General features: G+C 38.1%; 1 protein-coding gene across 2 annotated transcripts; it reads left to right on the forward strand.

The window, feature by feature from the left end:
• Positions 1 to 119: 119 nt before the first annotated feature.
• ABHD13 (abhydrolase domain containing 13) lies at positions 120 to 19,364 on the forward strand. 2 transcript variants are annotated; one of them, XM_006740851.3, is made up of 2 exons: positions 120 to 393; positions 15,975 to 19,364. In XM_006740851.3, the coding sequence occupies exon 2, from the start codon at positions 15,995 to 15,997 to the stop codon at positions 17,006 to 17,008; it is 1,014 nt and encodes a 337-aa protein (XP_006740914.2). In that variant the 5' UTR covers positions 120 to 393; positions 15,975 to 15,994; the 3' UTR covers positions 17,009 to 19,364. The 2 variants fall into 2 exon arrangements, with proteins under 2 accessions (XP_006740914.2, XP_081671327.1); XM_081815201.1 differs by lacking the exon at positions 120 to 393 and adding an exon at positions 664 to 1,291.
• Positions 19,365 to 20,457: the final 1,093 nt, after the last annotated feature.

Genomic DNA, 20,457 nt, shown 5'->3' on the forward strand with positions numbered 1-20,457 from the left:
ACCGGGTAGCCTACAGCGAGCTCCAGTACGCCGGGGACCAGGCTCCAAGCTATCTTGTCCCTTTGGGCCACCGTCGCGGGGACTCCCCCCCACTGCGGTTTGTGCGCATGCCCCGGAGGGCGTGTCGGGTTCCCACTTCGGGGAGGAAGGCGGAGAGGAGAGCAGGTGATGTGGGAGCCGGCGGGGAGATTTGCCGGCGACACCGAGCGTGGGCCGGAAGTGGAGGAGCCGAGAGCGGCGCCGCAAGAGCTCCGGGCGAGACCGTGGCGACGGCGGCGGCCCCTCGGCTGGCGGAGGACGATGAGGAGCGACGGAAGCGGCGAGGGGGGACGCTGCTGCGCAGCGCCGGGTTCCGACTCCGCGGCCGACTCTGCAGCCTGCGAGCAGGTCTAAGTAAGTGCGGTGCGCGGCCGCCCAGCTGCCGGGTGCGCTCCCGCGGGGTGGGGGACGCGGGGGGCGGCCGGCGGGGCCTTCTCGGGGCTGCGGGATCCGGACGGGGGCGGGGGGAGGCGCCCACAGGGGCGCCCAGCGTGGACGCAGGCGCGCCGGTTACCGACGGCCCCCGGGGTGCCGCGCGGGGACCGGACCTGGAACCGGTGTCGGAATGGTCCGCGGTGTTCCCAGTAACGCGCACAGACCGGTACTGGGAGACCGCCCCTCCCCGCCCCCACCCTCCCTCGCCCGGAGGAAAAGTGAACCAAAAATCCCCAGCTGCTAGGGCGCGGGGACCTGCCACTCACAGGTTTCGACCTGCGGGTTTCACGGCAGGAAGTTTGGGGCGTCTAGGAAACAGCGCGAGCGCACCCCGCACTGTCGAAGCCCATCTTGCTGTGGATTTCTGTCAGCATTTATTTTCTGCAAAATGCATCAGTAGTGTTACTGCCCAAGGTGTCGTGACCAAAAAAACAAAACAAAAAAAACCAGATCTTTTTTCAGCAGCTGTTTAGCGTAGGTTTGCTAGGTAGTGGTAATGGAGTAGAAAGGCGAAAGACGATACGGGCTTCGAGTTCTGATGTTCTATTTTCATGGATCCCCTCGCGGTTTCTTTTGGCACGGGTTAATACTTCTTTGTGTGCATGCTTGATTAATCACATGTCTTTTACTGAAAAGTTAAGTTTCATTTCAGGAAGTAACAGTTTGCTGTTACCGTGTCATACCATCTCATAATGACCTAAAACACAGACTGCTCAATTCAGTAATCGTGGATAGACTTACTATGTGCCGGGCACTGTCTTCTGAAAATACAGAATCGAATAGATGAGTCCCCGTCATCAAGGAACTCCCAGTCTGTGTAAGACGGATGAATTAATTATACTGTAGTAGTAAGTGCCACCACGTAAATGTGTGCCAACTACAGAATATGGGATGGTTAGTAAGGGAAGGCTTTCTGAAGGAGTTGCTACCTGAGCTGGGTTTTGACAGAAAAATGAGGCATTGCCCTAATTATTTCCTGTCTGCAAATACTCAGGTATTCTCTGGTGAGTCTTATCCATTATTTAATCCAAGTCTAACAGAACTTCTAGTTGTACTTACTTCACTTACCCTGCTCTGGTGGATCATAAAATACTTCAAATTCTGTCTTACAGACGCAGCTGCATTAACACACTACCTATTACATTTGATCCCAGCAGTTTTTCAATTACATGTTTCATCTCCCCTTTACTTATGAGGAAACCTATATTTAGAGAAACTAAGTGAGCTGGCAAAAGTTACCTAGGTAATAACAGACCAAGCCGGAAAACATGTCTCTTTCCACTGCACCACACTGCCTCCCATGGTAGTTGATTTGAGAGGATGAGTCTAAGCCAGCTCCTGGCTTCTCTGCCTTCGGATCCTGGTGCCTCGCCTGCCTTTTCAGGCCCACCTCCGGCCCCTGGCCCTCTGAGTTAGAGGGTTTACGAACCAAGTTGTTCTGGGTTAACAGTATCACTTAGTGTGATAGGTTCAGGAAGCTGTCAAGCCTAATGTTTTCCTATGATCTCCCCTCTCTTGTTTCTCATCTCAGGGGAATCTATTTCTGTTTCTCTGTTTTTCACTACTCTAGGACTCAATTATAACTCAGATTCTAAAATCTTTCTAATTCTTGTTTTATCACCTCAGGAATGCCTGAGGCCCATAGATACCCTTCTTAGATTTAGACCAAAAAGGGTTCTAGTTTTTCTAATTCTTCTAATTAAGATGTTTTTCCCCTCAAATGGCACACTTCATAATGAATTATTACATTTTATGTTACTATTTCTTATAGGTCTTAACTCCTACAGTGATACATTCTAAAGTTGCAAAGGTGTAGTATTTCTAGGACGTGAACTCTGTGCATTAGTGAGTTAGCCTGAGAATTATAATAAGAAAATAATTTTTAAGTTTCATCCATCTAGTTTATAGTGAAGTGTCTAGAACAGTGCCCCCTTCGTAAGTTGGAAACTTCCTGAAGTTCATTATCAGTCTTAATTCTCACATTACTGTTTGCATTTTTAGCCTTTGTGGATCTTTTTAAACAATTTTTCTTACAGATATTTATAATCTCAGAACAAATTGTGATTGGCTTCCATAGTGACAATGATCTGTCGTCTTTGTTCTGTCAGAGTTGACTGCATTTGCCAAGTCTTCCACGCTTCCAGTAAAGGGGAAAGCACAAAAGTGCCATCTGTGTGGCTGCCTGGTACATAGGTCCGAGATACCTGCTGAAGCAGGTTTAAATCCCAGTTCAGAATGCTCTCTGAACGATTCAGTTCCCGTCCAACATTTCCATAGGCCGCTGTTGTTCATCTGTCCCAGAGGACTGTTAATACACCCTTTTTCATTATTGATGACATGTGGGTACCCATTAGGGAAGTAGAGAATTCATTCTGTGGTGTCTCCAGCACACTGATAGCCGCTGTGTTTCCACGTCAGCTGTGCAGCTGGCATGATTTCTTAACTTCCCGCTGCTTAGAAGAAAAGGAGATACGTTGATGCAGGAAGGTTGAACTTGAGTTCTGTATTACTTGAAATGTGATTGGAAACTGAATTCCCTCAGAGTTCTTGATGAGCAGCGTGGGATACTCCTAGATCCCTTATGATCTGGCTGTTAGCAGTGACGCACGAATTTGCTGTCTACGTTTTACAGCCTTCACTTGAACCTGCTCGTGGTTCTGTCACTTGGAGGTATGCTTTTTAACGAATGATCAGTTTTTATTTTTAAACAAGCTGTTTCCAAAATTACCAATTTGAGATGGACTCAAGGGCCTTTAAAAATAATAGTACATTCATGACTGAGGACTTTTTCCATTGCATGTATACAGTTGGTGAACCTTCAATCAGATTGTTTGGGGGAATTTGTCTTTCACGTACAGGTAAAGATCTTCTGTACTTTTCAAAGACCTTGTACTTTTGGCAGAATCAGTAAATCACTATACACAGTGTAATACAATATAAACATCTGCGATTAAAAAATAATTAGGTTAATTAGCATTTACTTTTTTGTGTGAGAATTCCAACCTTTATTAAAATATAATTTTAAGTATGATTGAAAGAATAACGTATTTGTCTGATTTACTCTGCTAGTTATTGAGGCAATGATAATTAAAATATATTCATTCACATAGTTTGGAGTTTTAGTTCTTGATATATTTAAGTTATTTTTCTTTGTAATTTGTGGATAAAATATAGCTGGAAAAAGAATTGATCTGAATAGGTTACCAACTTCAGAGGGAAGTGATAATATTTTTGGCAAGGAGGACATTGATGGTGGTTGTTACTCTAGACTTGAAATTAATCTTTAATGTAGTGTTTGCCATCATGTACATTACTTTTTATTGGAGAGACTAACGTGAGTTCCATTAACTAAAGCAAAAACAAGACCTTTCAGAGTTCATAAAAACTCTTGATAGTTCCTTGTGTATTCCTGGCTTTCCTTTCTCCCCTCCCAGTAATTACACAATCCTAAAACATGCTATGTTTTATGGGAAGGTTGCTCAGCCAAAGTTATTTTCTACAACTTTAACTGTGTATGCTTTAAAAATATGTTACTTTGACAGTAGTGGTGTGGGAAGGAGACTGAAAATGTATGATGAATAAAATATTTCACAAACCTCAACTGAAATATAAAATCACTGTATCTGCACATCGGAGATTTCTAGACTCATTTTTAATCTTGGTGCATACTTACCTCTCTCGTTAACTTTTCAGTTACTTATTAAAGTCATATAACTGGACTCTCCAGCCTTCTACTGTACTAGATAGCAAAGACTATTTATAATCTAATGATTATTTTCCAACTCTACCTTTAATTTTTCTCTGTCACCTATAAAATAGATTTTGTGAGACCTTAGGGATTATTCAGGTAACAGCTTTCTTCTGCAAATCTGGAAACCGAGACCCAAGGTAAAAAAGTGATATGTGGGAATACCCATTCAAAATGGGTTGGCACATTTAAATGTGGACTTGACTAGTGATCTGAGAATGTGTGAAGCAGCATTCACGGAGTACAAGCCTCACCCAGAGTGACACAGCCTTTGCCTAGGCAGAAAGTTCTCTCTCCAGAGTTTGTCATCTGTCTTCTGTTTATGATCCTTGGGAGCCTGAAGAATGCTAGGTGTTTTTATTAAAGATATTTCTCTTCCAGAATCTAGCAAGCTTTAGCAACCTGTATATATGATAATGCACAAAATATTTAAATTAATGTAGTACATCGTTCTTTGGGGGGGGGATTTTTCTGGTTTTATTTTATTTTTTATTTTAATTCCACTATAGTTAACATACAGTGTTACATTAGTTTCAGGGATTGTTTTCTGGGGATGCAGAAATGGTTCAATATTCTCAGTCAACATGATGCAACACGTTACCAAATTGAAGGATAAAAATCATAAGATCAGGGGCGCCTGGGTGGCTCAGATGGTTAAGCGTCTGCCTTCGGCTCAGGTCATGATCCCAGGGTCCTGGGATCGAGTCCCGCGTCGGGCTCTCTGCTCCTTGGGAGCCTGCTTCTCCCTCTGCCTCTCTCTCTCTCTGTCTCTCATGAATAAATAAAATCTTTAAAAAAAAAAATCATAAGATCATTTCAGTATTCAGAAGAACCACTTGAAAAATTTGAACATCTGATTTAATGGTAAAAACTTTCAACAAAGTGGGTATGAGGGGATATACTTCAACATAGTGAAGGCCATACGTATATAGAAAAAACCCACAGGTAACGTCCTAGTCAGTGGTGAAAGACTGAATGCTTTTCACCTAAGATCAGGAACGAGACAAGGAAGTCCACTTGCCCCACTTTATTCGCCATAATACTGGAAGTCCCAGCTGTAGGAATCTTCTTCCATGTGGCCTCTGCTTTCCCTTTAGTTGTGGAGTTCGTTCTGTCAGTCTTCAGGTCGACTTCTGGGGTATTTAGGATGATTTGATAGTTATGTAGTTCTCCCCCGTAGTACATCGTTCTTAAATTTGAAGGTGACAAGTTTCTGGAGGAAAAAGATAGGAAGGTTATATAGTTAGGCAGTATAGAAGAGTGGTTTTCACGCTTTCTGGTCTCAGAACCTCTTTACATTTTAAAGAACTATCAAGGATGCCAAAGTGTTTTTGTATATGTGTACTATAGAGAGAGATATTTACTGTGTTAGAAATTAAAGCTGGGAGTTTATAAAATATATAACATTTTCAAGTGGCAGTAAAAAATTCATTACATGTTAATATATTTTTTATCCAAAATAGCTGTTTTGAGGAGTATGGCATTGTTTTACATTTCTGTAAATATCATTAATGTGTGCTTAATAGAAGGCAGATTATCATGTTTCTGTATTCATTCTCAGAAAGTAGGTTGTTTTAGGTGAACGGTGTGAAGCAAATCAGGCTCACACAAACCTGTAGTTGTAAAGAGAGGAGTATTATGGATATTCTTTGATATTACTCCAATACTCAAATATGGTAGTTTCTTAAGGGTTAGTTACATTGTGGAATCTGAAATTTGGATCAAAGAACTTTTGTCTTTGTTACATTAAAATCCATTGGTTTATCTTATAATGAATTTTTACTCATGCCTGATTATGTGACATCATTCATTGGTCGTTTGGAAAATATTTGTTTGCTGTGTTGGGCAGATTCTTTAAAATGTTGATAATTTAAAAGGTTATCGGGAGCCTGGGTGGCTCAGTTGGTTAAGCGACTGCCTTCGGCTCAGGTCATGATCCTGGAGTCCCGGGATCGAGTCCCGCATCAGGCTCCCTGCTCAGCAGGGAGTCTGCTTCTCCCTCTGACCCTCCTCCCTCTCATGCTCTCTGTCTCTCATTCTCTCTCTCGCAAATAAATAAAAATCTTAAAAAAAAAAAAAAAAAGGTTATCAAAAATCACATTTGCTAATATCATCACTACTACGATGCCATCAGAAAAGTCTCTGAAGTCATGGGAAGCTATTGGCAACTTCACATTCATTTTCCGTAAAATGTCTGCCAGACACCTAAGTCTGAATAACCACAGTTTGTCAGTTGTCTTTTTAAGTAAAAAATGTTGTCGCCTGAAAAAAGCAGCTAGTTCAGCTCACAGCTCAGAATTTCAGTACCTAGCTCTAGTGCTCTTTGTGTCCTCCCCATTTTGTCACACATTCGTCACACAAAATGTTAAAGATGTGTACTCATTGGTTGGGATATAATTAAATTAACAATTTTTACAGCTTTTTCAGTGACATTCTTAAGTAAAACTGACTTTCCCCCCCTTTCCTGGCGTTCATGGGGATAAAGAATAGGACTCCTGCTCTTGGTGCCACTGCCTTGATTGTTGCCTAGGCAGCTGCAGTCCTGCCCAGCATTGGTTTTGTACCATTAATGCAAATAGTGTCTTAGTATAATTATAATATGGATCTTGAAGATAACCTCGAAAGGGTCTTGGTGGCTCCTAGGAGTCTGCAGTGCAACCACCTTTTGAAAACCACTGGCATAGAAAGATCTGAGGCTTAATAGGGACCTTAAAGATCATCCATTTCCACCGCTCTGATTTCCTCGACACTGTGATTGCCAAGTATTTACTTAGATTATGCTTCAATACTTCCAGTTCCTGTGAATAATTGTGCTAAATGAATAAAAATAAGTGGCATAGGCAGCTATTTGATAGCAAGTAAGAAAAATCCTTAATCATGGAGTTGTGCTTTGTCCTGTTTTTAAAAGTTTGCATAAATTTCCACTTGGTTTCTTTAAGTAACCAAGCATGATGAAATGTAGAGATTACTCAAATTATGTTGTAAAGGACACATAGTTGTGGTTTTATTTTTCTCTTGCTGTTTTAAGGGCCGTTGTGATCTTTGATTTTTTTCATCTCCTCTATAATTAAATCAATTTATGTTAGACATGCCCTGTTATATATGCCCCTGTTTCCTGAGTAGATCATGAGTTACTTGAGAGTTACCACCGAGTAGATCATGAGCTACTTGAGAACAAGCACTATCCATTTAAGAAATTTAAATAGTCTTAGTGCCCAAGCACTATCATGCAGATAATAGGATCTGCCCATATTTGTGGCATTGTCTTCAATCTTTAAATAGTATGGTAGGATGCACTGGAATCTGACGAGGCTGGGAAACCAAGTGTGGAACTGCTTCAGTGGCCCGGGCTGGGTTTGAGAATGCTCATGGGGATTTGCGGTTGTGTTCTGAGGACTCGTGTCATTGAGGAGGGGCATGACTTAGTGGTCTCTCTTTTTTTAGAATATCAGCTTAGACAATATTTATTTAAATACTTTTCCTTAGAAATGGAACCATTTGCAATTCTCCAAGTACATATATATGAGGGAGCACATGAGATGATTAATGGAGATAGGTGAGCATGCCTATGACTCACTCGGTTGACTTACCACTCGGCGCACACTGTATTCAATATGATGGTTCTGACAGCTTCATGACTTCAAATTGTTTTTACTTTTAGTCTTAAATTGGTGACTGTATACTCATAACGGTCTAATATTTAAATACCTGAAGCACATGGAGCACCAAAGGTGAACAAAACAAGTTAATCGGGACCATAAAATTCTCAGATGATCATCACCAGATCTGTAAGTTCTGGTCATATGATTAAAGTGCTTCTATAGTATATCAAGGTGTTGCTAATACTTCAAAACCATTCTCTTAAAAGGAAAATTATATCTACTTTGTCTATACATTATAATAGAAATTAGTAATGCTTTCAACAGATTATTTTTTTTAAGATTTTTATTTATTAGAGACAGAGACAGAGACAGCGCGCACGAGCAGGGGCAAGGGCAGAGGTAGAGAAGCAGACTCCCTGCTGAGCTGGGAGCCTGACTTGGGGCTCAGTCTCCTGACCCTGTGATCATGACCTGAGTCAAAATCAAGAGTTGGCCACTCTACTGACTGAGCCACCAAGGCGCCCCTCAATAGATTATTTCTTGAGAAGTGCTTAGTAGAATCAATTTGATGCCTCTAATCACTTCATCTAAATAAAAAGCACAAAATTATTTTTAATGTTGACTTTTCGTTCAAAGTCAAGACCTGTGCATGTTATAATAATGTGTTTATTTTTGAAACTGTAACACATTAATTAAATTTTAGTTTACATGTTACTATATATTGAACTCCAGAATTTCATCTGTTTTTGAAAAAAAATTTGTTTACACATGCTTTTTGTTTTTTGTAATTAACATAGAGCATGCAAAATGGGAGGTGAGGAGAAGGATGTGGTTACTTGTAGGTAAGTTTGAGGTGTCAGTGAACATCAGGTACTCAAGGAACAGATAAATTGAGATTGTAGATGGAGTAGACATAGGGAATTAGAATAAGTTATACACAAGTGTGATAGTTGGAGCCATGAGAAAGAATGAGATTGAGGGAAAGGAGGTAAATGGACAGGACCTTGGAAAATACCTACATTTGGGGGTGTATCAGAGGGAGGAACACTGGGATTTGAGTATACTGGAAGCTGAGGAGGAGTCAGTGTTTGGTGTTGCTGAGGATTGTGGTGTTACAGTGTGGATGGAGAAAAATCCATTGGATTTATTGGCAAATGAGGTTTAATTTTTATGAGAGATCGTGATGAGGGCTCATGCATCAGATTTTCACATATTAAGTAGAGAGTTCCTGGAGTGGTTAAAGCCACAGGTAGACGGATTTTAGAGACATTTAACATGTGAGACCTGGTGTGATAGCATGGTAAGAGCAGAACTGAGAAATGGGAATAAGTCAGATATTTAAGATGTAGGCATAAGGTTAAAACAATAACATAGAAGCATGGAAGATGAGAAGATATTGGTTGACTGAGTTTCTGTTGTCTATAGGTCTAATGCTCTTTCCCTCTAAGCAACCCTTCTAGTTAGTGTAAACTTTGGTTTAACTTTGAATATATTAAACTCATCATTTCTGTTGGTGGTTTAGGATACTAAGATAATGTCAGGAAATGCATTTGAGCATGCAAAAGAACCTGGCAGATAATCCATCTCTTTTGGCAACACATTTCGTGTTTTGCCCCATAAAATGCACTCTGAGGTATAATCAGTTGCCTTGCTCATTGTCCATGACCAGCAGCAGTGGTCTTGGATTCAGCTGGATATTTGCACTCTCAACATCTGATAGGCCATACCTGGCACTCTCTCTGTCCCCTTTGTTGAAAGATAGGGAATAGAAGACCCAGCACGTCAGCATCAGGTGTGTTGTTCCCAAATAATATCTCAGGCTGGTGGAAAGATGACATGTGGTGGGAGCAGGTGCCCTGACTGAGCTGCATCTTCTGTAATAGCACGCGGGCATTGCATCCAGGACTCGGCAGAGAACACGCCACTTACAAGTCCTGTCCCCACTGGGAGGCAGCCTTATCTACACTTCCTACCGGACATGTGTAGCCCTACTCAGTGTCTGCTCAGTCCAGATGTAGCTCACCGCTGGGGGTCAAGTTTACCCCACAAAATGTTGCTTAGAAACAGCTGGTGTCCCACCTTTACCAGGTTTCCAGGGAAACAGTACCAGAAGGTTCACCAGAGGCCATGCTTTTCCTGCCTGAGAAAAGGTTTTGTTAACCCTTTACTCACACTAAGTTATTGACAAAATCTATGGAAAACTTGCATATCACTAGCTGTAGGATCTAGGCAGTGGACTGTATTAGAGGCACTGTTCATTTTCATTACCTTTCATGACATCTGGGTCTATATGAAATTGTTTTTACGTGCCAGCAGATGGCTCCAGTAATTGTATTGTGCTGATAGGTTCTTTTTTTTCTTTTCTTTTCTTTTTTTTAAGATTTTATTTATTTATTTGACAGAGAGAGACAGCGAGAGAGGGAACACAAGCAGGGGGAGTGGAAGAGGGAGAAGCAGGCTTCCCGCTGAGCAGGGAGCCCGATGCGGGGCTCCATCCCAGGACCCTGGGATCATGACCTGAGCCGAGGGCAGACGCTTAATGACTGAGCCACCCAGGCGCCCCTAAAGGCAGAGGTTTAACTGACTGAGCCACCCAGGCACCCCTGACAGTTTCAACACGTTTAGTAAGTAAAAAAATCTTCCCTATGTTAGGTTTGCTTGCTCCAGTTCTTTAAGAGCATAGAAGTGTGACACAGACTAGGGAGCAGAAATTATTAGCAAACTGGGTTAGGTAAAAATAAGGCAGTCTGTGAGTAGAGGTCTCTTTCTAAACCACCAATATGCCAAAGCATATTAAAGAGAAGACAGCGTACCTACTTCAGAGCCGTTTTTATTCACCTGTCCTTAAAGTTGATTTCCATTTGCTATTCCTCCAAATGGATTGACTTTGATACTGTCTTCCACAGTTTAAAATTATAAGATTATGTTTGTTTATCACAAAGTCATTTAGTTAAGGTGACTTTTCAGGAATGCTTTGTGGAAACCTGCAAATTTAATTCCTCTTATTTCTGAGCAAAAGTGGACTAAAATATGCATTTTTTCTGATGTCTGGTCCTAAATATATATATGTCCAGTGCTCAGAATACAGTTATGTTTTCTCAGAAGTCTAATAGTTTAGATATATTACTGGATTATCCATTTAAAAAACATTTTAGTCTTGCATATATGTAAAGTGGTATACTACTCAGTAGGGATCCAGTAGTGAAAAAGAGAAAGACAGTTCTTGGCCTTATAGATTTAAATTCAGTATTTTATGTTGAAATTAGATATCAAAGGGGCTACTTTAAAAAGATAATTTTTCAAAGTTCGAATAATTGATAATTGTGACTATTTTTTTCTATATATTTGATATATATGCACATATGAAATATTTTAGTAGTTTTTGTTTGATTTGAAAATTGGTCAACTCTTGATTATCCAGGATATAGGGAGCCTTATCAAATTTCTACATTTGCTTGGTACATTCTGATGTTGATGTTAATTTGAGCAGAACATGGTTAGGAACATAGTACAGCTAGAAATACTAGTCACAAAAGCAAATACAGTTAACATATCTCTATAGCATTTGTAAATGCTTTTTTTTAAATTTTATTTTATTATGTTATGTTAGTCACCCTACAATACATCATTAGTTTTTGATGTAGTAAGTGCTTTTTAAATTAGTTTCATTTGGTAACGCTGACTGGCCTTATATGTAGGCATTTTAAAAATTCTCATTCTACTGAAAAGGAAATTCAGACTGGAAATAAGTGATAAACACAAGATTATTTAGGAAATATATGGTAGAGCAGAATTTAGGTTGATGAAATTTTACTGTGTGTTTTTTTTTCTACTAAATCACCAAATAAATGGTGTTTGAGTTACTCATCTCTCTGATAACTGTCATAAATGATTGGCTTTAACCATGAAAAATACAGTAAAATTGTTCACTAAAGAAATACCTTAAGTGGTATCTTATTTTCCAAATAGTGCAATGCTCTAGTATATTTGTATTTTATTCCAAACCCCGCTAATCCTAATCATTACACAAAAAATTTTTTTATTTTGATATAAAAAGTTAATGCTGGTGTGTTTTCACATTTCTCCAGTATATCTTTTGGGTACAAATGAAAATCATTGATATCACTTATAATTAAAAAAAAAATAAAATTAAGTCAACATTAGATGAAAAGTTTAAGGGGGCCAGATGTGTTGTTGAGACTTAAATACTGTGTTGAAGGAATATAGAGTAGCCCTGTCTGATCTAAGCTCTGTTGATAAATAGCTGTCATAGGTTGTAAAGGCACTGATTGATTATTGATCTGGAACAGTTTTCAATATTGAATGAATTGGCTTATTTGGCTGCTGTAGTGCAACCTCTTTCAATCTGGTTTTTAACCAGTTTTTGATACCTGCTGCTCAGGTATTGCTTCTGTGACTGTTAGGCTTGAATTTTTGTTTTACCTCACATACCTGCTTTTCTCTGGCTTTCCATAGTGCTCATTGTAATAAAACTTGCTACAACTGGGTGGCAGTGTTGATTTCAGAGAAACTTCAGAAAAATGCTATGTTGGTTTATGTTCAAAGAGAGTCATTTGAACAAGAACTCAAATTTGGAAGTCTGTGTTTAGCGAAATAGTAAGACGTGTTTGGTGAGATAATAATGAAAAATCAAATCTATTAAGTCATCTAACTCATCTTTGTAGCCAATCTAATTTAACTTGGTTTTATGATTTTTTTCAGTGTTTAATTCAGTGAATGAAAATGTCACATTTATTAGCTTAAGGAATACAGTAAAATTTAAAAAATCAGTCCCTAACATTTATTAAATTTAAGAATAACTTATGGTAGTTGGGTTAGTAGTAAAATAGAATTGAATATTTTTTTAGCAAATATGTAAATAGATGACAGCTATGTAAGAAAACTTACAACACGTCTCACCTTTTTTGCCTTTTTAAGACAGCATGCATTAACTTTTTTATTTGGTAACCAAAAAAATTTGACTTGAATCACTTTTCTTCTGTCTTTTATTTTATCAGTTATAATTTTAGAAATCTTTAAAAAAAATTTTCTCCAATAAGTTCTTTTCTTCATTTATCTCTGGTTCTCAAATGGAAATGCTGTGTCTGTTACTTCACACTTACTCCTCAGGTGTTTATGGTCTTGTCAGTACAACACATCATAGCAGCATGTTCTGACTCACGGATAGGACACTGCACTAAGGGCTCCATGAAAGACTGTGCATTATTTCATGACACTGGGAATCAGAAATTTCTTTTTAATCGGATGTGAACAACAAATTATTCAACTTTTCCTCAAAAATAATACAGTATTAGAAATGAGTGGTTAATTTAAGTAAATTGTTTAACTGTGAAAACCTCCAGGTAAAGAAGAAAATATTTTATCCTTTAGTTTGTTTAGTTATAATTTATAATGTGAAAAAGATAGGGGCGCCTGGGTGGCTCAGTCGTTAAGCGTCTGCCTTCGGCTCAGGTCATGATCACAGGGTCCTGGGGTCGAGCCCCCCACATCAGGCTCCCTGTTCAGCGAGAAGCCTGCTTCTCCCTCTCCCACTCCCCCTGCTTGTGTTCCCTCTCTCGCTGTGTCTCTCTGTCAAATAAATAAAATAAGTTAAATAAATAAGTAATCTTTAAAAAAAAAGAAAATTGACAATAAATTATATCATACTGGCCTTGATTGGTTAGAACATGTTAACCATCTCATAAAATTTGCCTTCAACCTACCTTAGCTCAGTAAAGTTGTAGGATACAAAATCAATATACAAAAATCTGTTGTTTTTCTGTATACTAATAATTATCAGAAAGATAAATTAAGAAAACAGTTTTATTTACATTTCCATAAAAAAAATAAATACCTTGGAATAAGTTTAATCGAGGTGGTGGAAGGATCTGTACACTGAAAACTGTAAGACATTAATGAAAGAAATTGAAGAAGACAGAAATAAGTGGAAAGATACTCCTTGTTCATGGGTTAGAAGAATTGTTATAATGTCCATATTACCCAGAATAGTCTACAGATACAATGCAATCACTATCAAAGTTCCAATGGCATTTTTTACAGAAATAGAACAATAATCCTGCAATTTGTATGGAACCACAAAAGACCCCAAATAGCCAAAACAATTTTGAGAAAGAAAAAGCTGGAGGCATCACACTCCCTGATTCAAACTATATTACAAAGCTCTATCAAAACAATGTGATTTTGGCATAAAAACAGACACGTAGGTCAGTGGAACAGAATACATGGCCCAGAAATAAACCTACACACAAATGGTCAGTTTATTTACAGCAGAGGAGCCAAGAATATGCAGTTTCTTCAACAAATGGTGCTGGGAAAACTGGATATCCACATGTAGAAGAATGAAACTGGGCCACTATTTTACACCATAAACAAAAATTAACTCAAAATGGAATAAAGACTTTAAGACCTGAAACCACAAAACTCCCAGGGGAAAACTTGGCAATAAGCCCCTGACATCTGTCTTGGCAATGATTTTTGGATCTATGACACCAAAAGCAGGGGCAACAAAAGCACGGAATAATTAAGTGGGACTACATCAAACTAAAAAGCTTCTGCACAGCAAAGGAAACCATCAACAAAATGAAAAGACAGCCTACTGAATGGGAGAATATATTTGCAAATTATGTATCTGATAAGGGGTTAGTCTCCAAAGTATATAAAGAACTCAGCTTAATAGCAACAAAACAAACAATATGATTATGAAATGGACAGAAGATCTGAATAGACATTTTTCCAAAGAAGACATACAGATGGCCAGTAGGTATATGAAAAGATGTTCAGCATCACTAATTGTCAGGGAAATGCAAATCAAAAAACCACAGTGAGATATCCCCTCATACCTGTCAGAATGGCTATTATCAAAAAGATAAATAAATGTTGGCAGTGATGTGGAGAAAAAGGAAACCTTTGTGCACTGTTGGTGGGAATATAAATGGTGCAGCCACTATGAAAAATAGTATGGAGGTTCTTCAAAAAATTAAAAATATAACTACCATATGATCAAGCAATTCTGCTTCTGGCTGTTTATCCAAAGAAAACAAAACCACTGACTCAAAAAGATATGTGGACCCCCATGTTCATTGCAACATTATTTACAACAGCCAAGATATGGAAACAACCTAAGTGTCCATTGATGGATGAATGGATAAAGAAAACGTGATACATACAGACAATGAAATATTGCCAAGCCATAAAAAAGAATGAAATCTTGCTGTTGTAACAAAATGGATGGACCTGAGAGCATTATGCTTACTGAGATAAGTCAGAGAAAGACCAAAAAAAAAAAAACTAAAACTAAACCCCCCCCCCAAAAAAAACCAAAAACCCCCAAACCCCAAGTTTATAGATACAGAAAACAGATTGTTGGTTGCCAGAGTCAGGGATGGATGAAACGGGTGTATGTCCAAACTTCCAGTTGTAAAATAAATAGCCATGGGGATATGATGTACTGTTTGGCAACTATCATTAATACTGTGTTGTGTATTTGGAAGTTTTAAGAGAGTGGATCTTAGAAGTTTTGATCACAGGAAAAAAAATTTTTTGCAACTGTGTATGGTGACGGATGTTAACTAGACTTACTGTGGTGATCATTTCCCAATATATATAAATATCCTTATGTTGTACACCTGGAAATAATACAATGTTACATGTCAAACCTCAATACAAAAAAAAATTTTTTTTCTCAGCCTGCCTAGCCCACTTGTGGGCACACGAGCAGCTTTGGGATCATGCTCGTTGGCCTCTGGCCTCTTCTACCTGAGGAGCTGGGAGCACGGCAGTTTACTTATACCCCTGAGCGTCCATTCCCTTATATAAAAATTTGGGAACATGGCATCAACTGATTTTTCTGTCAAATCAAGGAGAATGCGTTAATGAAAGTACCTGGCAGTAATTAAGCACTTTTTAAAAAAATGAGTATAATTTGATGAATATTTGTGTTTCCTAAATACAGCAGTGGAAGGAGAAAGGAGACTGTTGAGAACAGAACGAACAAGGGGAATTAGAGCAACGGTGGATGGATTGATGTAGCCTTCCGAGGATTCTCCTAGTACCATAATTTATTATATCATGGATCTAACTTTTAAAATAATGTATGTTGAATTACTGATTCTCTCTCTCTCTCTCTTTAGGATACTTACGGAGAGCGACCATGGAAAAGTCCTGGATGCTGTGGAACTTTGTTGAAAGATGGCTAATAGCCTTGGTTTCATGGTCTTGGGCTCTTTGCCGTATTTCTCTTTTACCTTTAATAGTGACTTTTCATCTGTATGGAGGCATTATCTTACTTTTGTTAATATTCGTATCAATAGCAGGTATTCTATATAAATTCCAGGATGTATTGCTTTATTTTCCAGAACAGCCATCTTCTTCACGTCTTTATGTTCCCATGCCCACTGGTATTCCACACGAAAACATTTTCATCAGAACCAAAGATGGAGTGCGTCTAAATCTTATTTTGATAAGATACACTGGAGACAATTCGCCCTATTCCCCAACTATAATTTATTTTCATGGGAATGCAGGCAACATAGGTCACAGGTTACCGAATGCATTGCTTATGTTGGTTAACCTCAAAGTTAATCTTTTGCTTGTTGATTATCGAGGATATGGGAAAAGTGAAGGAGAAGCCAGTGAAGAAGGACTCTACTTAGACTCTGAAGCTGTGCTAGACTATGTGATGACTAGACCTGACCTTGACAAGACAAAAATTTTCCTTTTTGGCCGTTCCTTGGGAGGAGCAGTGGCTATTCACTTGGCCTCTGAAAATTCACACAGGATTTCAGCCATTATGGTGGAGAATACATTTCTAAGCATACCGCATATGGCCAGCACTTTATTTTCCTTCTTTCCGATGCGTTACCTTCCTTTATGGTGCTACAAAAATAAATTCTTGTCCTACAGAAAAATCTCTCAGTGCAGAATGCCTTCTCTTTTCATCTCCGGACTCTCTGACCAGTTAATTCCGCCAGTGATGATGAAGCAGCTCTACGAGCTCTCCCCGTCCCGGACTAAGAGATTGGCCGTCTTCCCTGACGGGACTCACAATGACACGTGGCAGTGCCAGGACTACTTCCCCGCCCTCGAGCAGTTCATCAGAGAGGTCCTCAAAAGTCGTTCTCCAGGAGAAATGGCCAAAACTTCCTCTAACGTAACAATCATCTAACGTTGCTCCTTTTGACTCATGCACTGTATTTTAATTTGTGCAGAATGATAAAGAATGTTCCTTTCTAGAAATGTGTTATGTCTGTACCTGTCTGAAGAGTGACATTAAACTTTGAAAGGACTTCAGTGCTCCTTTGAGATGATCCAAATAGTTTTTTACATTTGAAGAACTAGAATTCTTGGGATTCTTTCATACATTTTCATCCAGCCTTTCAATGTGGTTATGTATCCATACCTTCAGTTCAATATGCCAGTGTAATAGCATATTGTATTCAAAAGTTTCTTGTGGCCTAAGTGGTGTGCCCTGTGTGACACTTGGGTCAATGGCGGGGTGTGGAAGGAGATTTGTAAACGAGAAACCTTTGAGTATTCTGCCTTTAGTAAATAACCGGGACAATCATGGTAAGCAAATGTAGTCTGTAACTGCATTCTTCCCCTTAACAGTTAAAATGAAATGCATGATGGTATTTTATTCCTTGAATTATGCAATGCAATGTTTTTAATGTAAATACTACTGGTCATATACCGATGTATATGGTAACCTGGGTCATATCTATTTTTATGTAAACTCTATTTTGTTCTTGGCAAGAAGTGAAATTGAGGCCTGTGTGCAGGTTGCCACTGACTTCTGCTCTGGTGAATGCTGAGATCCAGCTTTTTCTTACAAATAAATGGGACCCCACTTTTCCAATATAAATGTACCATGTTTTGTTAGGTACAGTCTGGATCATGGCATGTAAAAATAGAAATTTAGAATTTTACTGCAGCTTTGATGTGCATATTTGAACTTTTTAACATTTGTAATTTTGGTGGCAAAGAGAATTTTAGCTTCTGTCAGTTTTGTACGTCTACAGCTGAACCACTAATAGCAGTCATAATGACAATTAGAACTTGTTTAAGAATTAAATTAGCGAGTCTTATCATTACATGATTGTACATATGATTTTAGAGAAAGTCCCACATTTGATTTTTAAGTCCAATATCTAGGTATATCTAGCCCACTAAAGTCAAGATCTCATTTATTGGACTTTCTGAAAATAAAAGTTACAAAAACAAAAGCAAAAAAGCTGTTCTTTGGTTTAATGTTTCAGTTGTTAATGATAGTATCGAAAGACAGTTTCAGGAAGTCTTTATTTTTCTCCTACATGTAGGAATGTGGGAGTGAAGGAACTCTAGAGCTTTTTCTTACAGAACCTATTACCACATTTAACAATTAAGTGGCTATAAGTAAGAAGTAGCATTTAGACATATAGAAGAGTAAGAAAAATCTTACTTAAAAAAAAAAGAGCCCCTTAAAACTTGCAGGATTTACCTTAAAAAATATAAGCTATGAGGTATAATTGTGCTAAGTTGTTTCAGGTCATCCTCAAAAATTAGGTGTAATTGAGCTCTCTACATTATGTGAGCTTTAACGTACCATATTTTGAATATTTTAGCTATATCTATTGGCTTTTTGCAAGCAGCTAGAGCAGAGAAATAATGGGTCAATGTTCTTGACCTTAATTTTGAAAATCTTTCCATGGAGATAGGGCTAGAAATACTTTTGCCAAATAACATTCTTATTCACTTTATGTCAGTATTTAGAAGAAAATACATTCTAGCAAGTATGATTTCTAAAGGACACTGTTTTTCTATAAATTATTGTTAGAAAGTCATGCTTTTTTAAAAAAAGTTGGTAATGCATATCGTGGAAGGAGTATTTTTATGTATAAATTCACCACTATTAAAAGATACTTTCCATCTTGTCAATCATTGCTATGTAGAATGACTATCCTAAATAGTAATGTATTAAAAAGAAAAGAGTTAATACAACAAATGTAGTGTCCTTAGACATGAGCTCACTTGGCACACCGTAGACTTTTATCATTCTTTAAAGTTTACAGAGTACCTTCATGTGTTTTCATGTGATTATTTAGTCTACTGCTTGTGGAGGGGTTTATCAACTTTAGTTGTAAATAGTATGCTGATGAAGTATAAAAGCTTTTTCTTCATCGATGTTTTGTTCTTATGCTGCTTTTTTTTTTTTTTTTTTTTTTTTAGGGTTTATAAAGTTTTGTTTTTGTTTTTGTTTTCCCTAAAGCCAGGATTTCAAAAGTTGTAAAGTACTTGTGTCCATCCCCACCTTCATTCCCTTCGGATTAAGAGGCATTTCTTCCTGCATCAGAGGGAGGAGGCTGTGTTTAGGGTTGTAGCTCATCTTTCTTTCCTGGCTTCTATATTTGAGATTTCCTTAGATGGGAAGAGGATAGAAAACAAATTCTTGTTAACTGTGGTCCATGAAGCCCATGGCATCATTTTTTCAAACAATGTCTAACTTTGTGGCCCAAACAATTGGTCTTAATAAAACGTGAATTCTTCATGGGTCACTCCTTCATTTGGACACATGTCTTAGTGGGAATAGAAGTGTTTCTGTTTTGTGTATTAATTTCTGATGCATTTTGCAAGAGCAGCTATTAAGAGATTATGAATGATTTTTAAGTTTTTAAGTTACTGTAAATTTGGAAATCCTAGAATGATTTTAAGTATGGCAAGATACAGTTTATTTAGATCAAAATCCATTATTTTAAAAGGGATTATTGGGGGAGGTGGCAAAAAGAATACTAAAAAGGATATTGCAAAATAGGAGAAACAATTTTTGACAGATGAAAGATAAAAGATACTAAATGAATAGAAATAGCTGGAAAGGGAATGTGACCTGGTTCTTGAATGTAGATCCAGGAAATGATTAACTGAAGAGATTGGCAAAAAGGATACCTAATAGTGCAAAACAATACATTTGTATGCAAGGTGTCTCTAACCAAGAAAGTGACTAGAGCACCTGACATGGCAAATACATTGACTGTAGAATTGATATTTTTATTGAAATGGTATTTTCAACTTTGTTACTGGGCAGCTTAAGCTTATTTTTTCATGATGAGCTGTAGACACTTGGTAATTACTCAAGTCCCAGCTTTGGTAATATGTCAGTTACATTCTCTTGTTGAGAATTCGTACCACCTGATGCTTTTATATTCATTTCTTATTTTTGTAAGATTTAGTTTGAGGTAGGAATAGGTTTGTTTGGTCAAATGACAGAATGAAGGCCATGTTGAATTTTATATAAATTTTCTCGCAATCTCAGTTTAAGGGCAGTTTTTATTACTGAGTCCCTTTCTTCCTTAAGGTTGGATAAAAATAAGGTTAACTTTTACATAGGATGTCACAGAAGTCGCTTCTAAAATCAGTCATGATTGAGATACCCTGAACTCTTGCACTGACCTCCCCCCTCTCCGTTTTTTCCTATTATGTTTGACAACAATAATGAAGAGGAAAAAAAAAAACAAAACTGTGAGAAATATTCGTTATAATGCTTTCAGATTAATCCACTTAAATTTATGTATTTTCATATCACTCAGGTAAAGTTGGAAATGACAGAGCACAGACATCTATTTTTTAAATCAGTAGGGTAGA

The sequence above is a fragment of the Leptonychotes weddellii genome, chromosome 3, assembly GCF_054177405.1.
Source record: "Leptonychotes weddellii isolate Sample4059 chromosome 3, ASM5417740v2, whole genome shotgun sequence".
Taxonomy (NCBI): domain Eukaryota; kingdom Metazoa; phylum Chordata; class Mammalia; order Carnivora; family Phocidae; genus Leptonychotes; species Leptonychotes weddellii.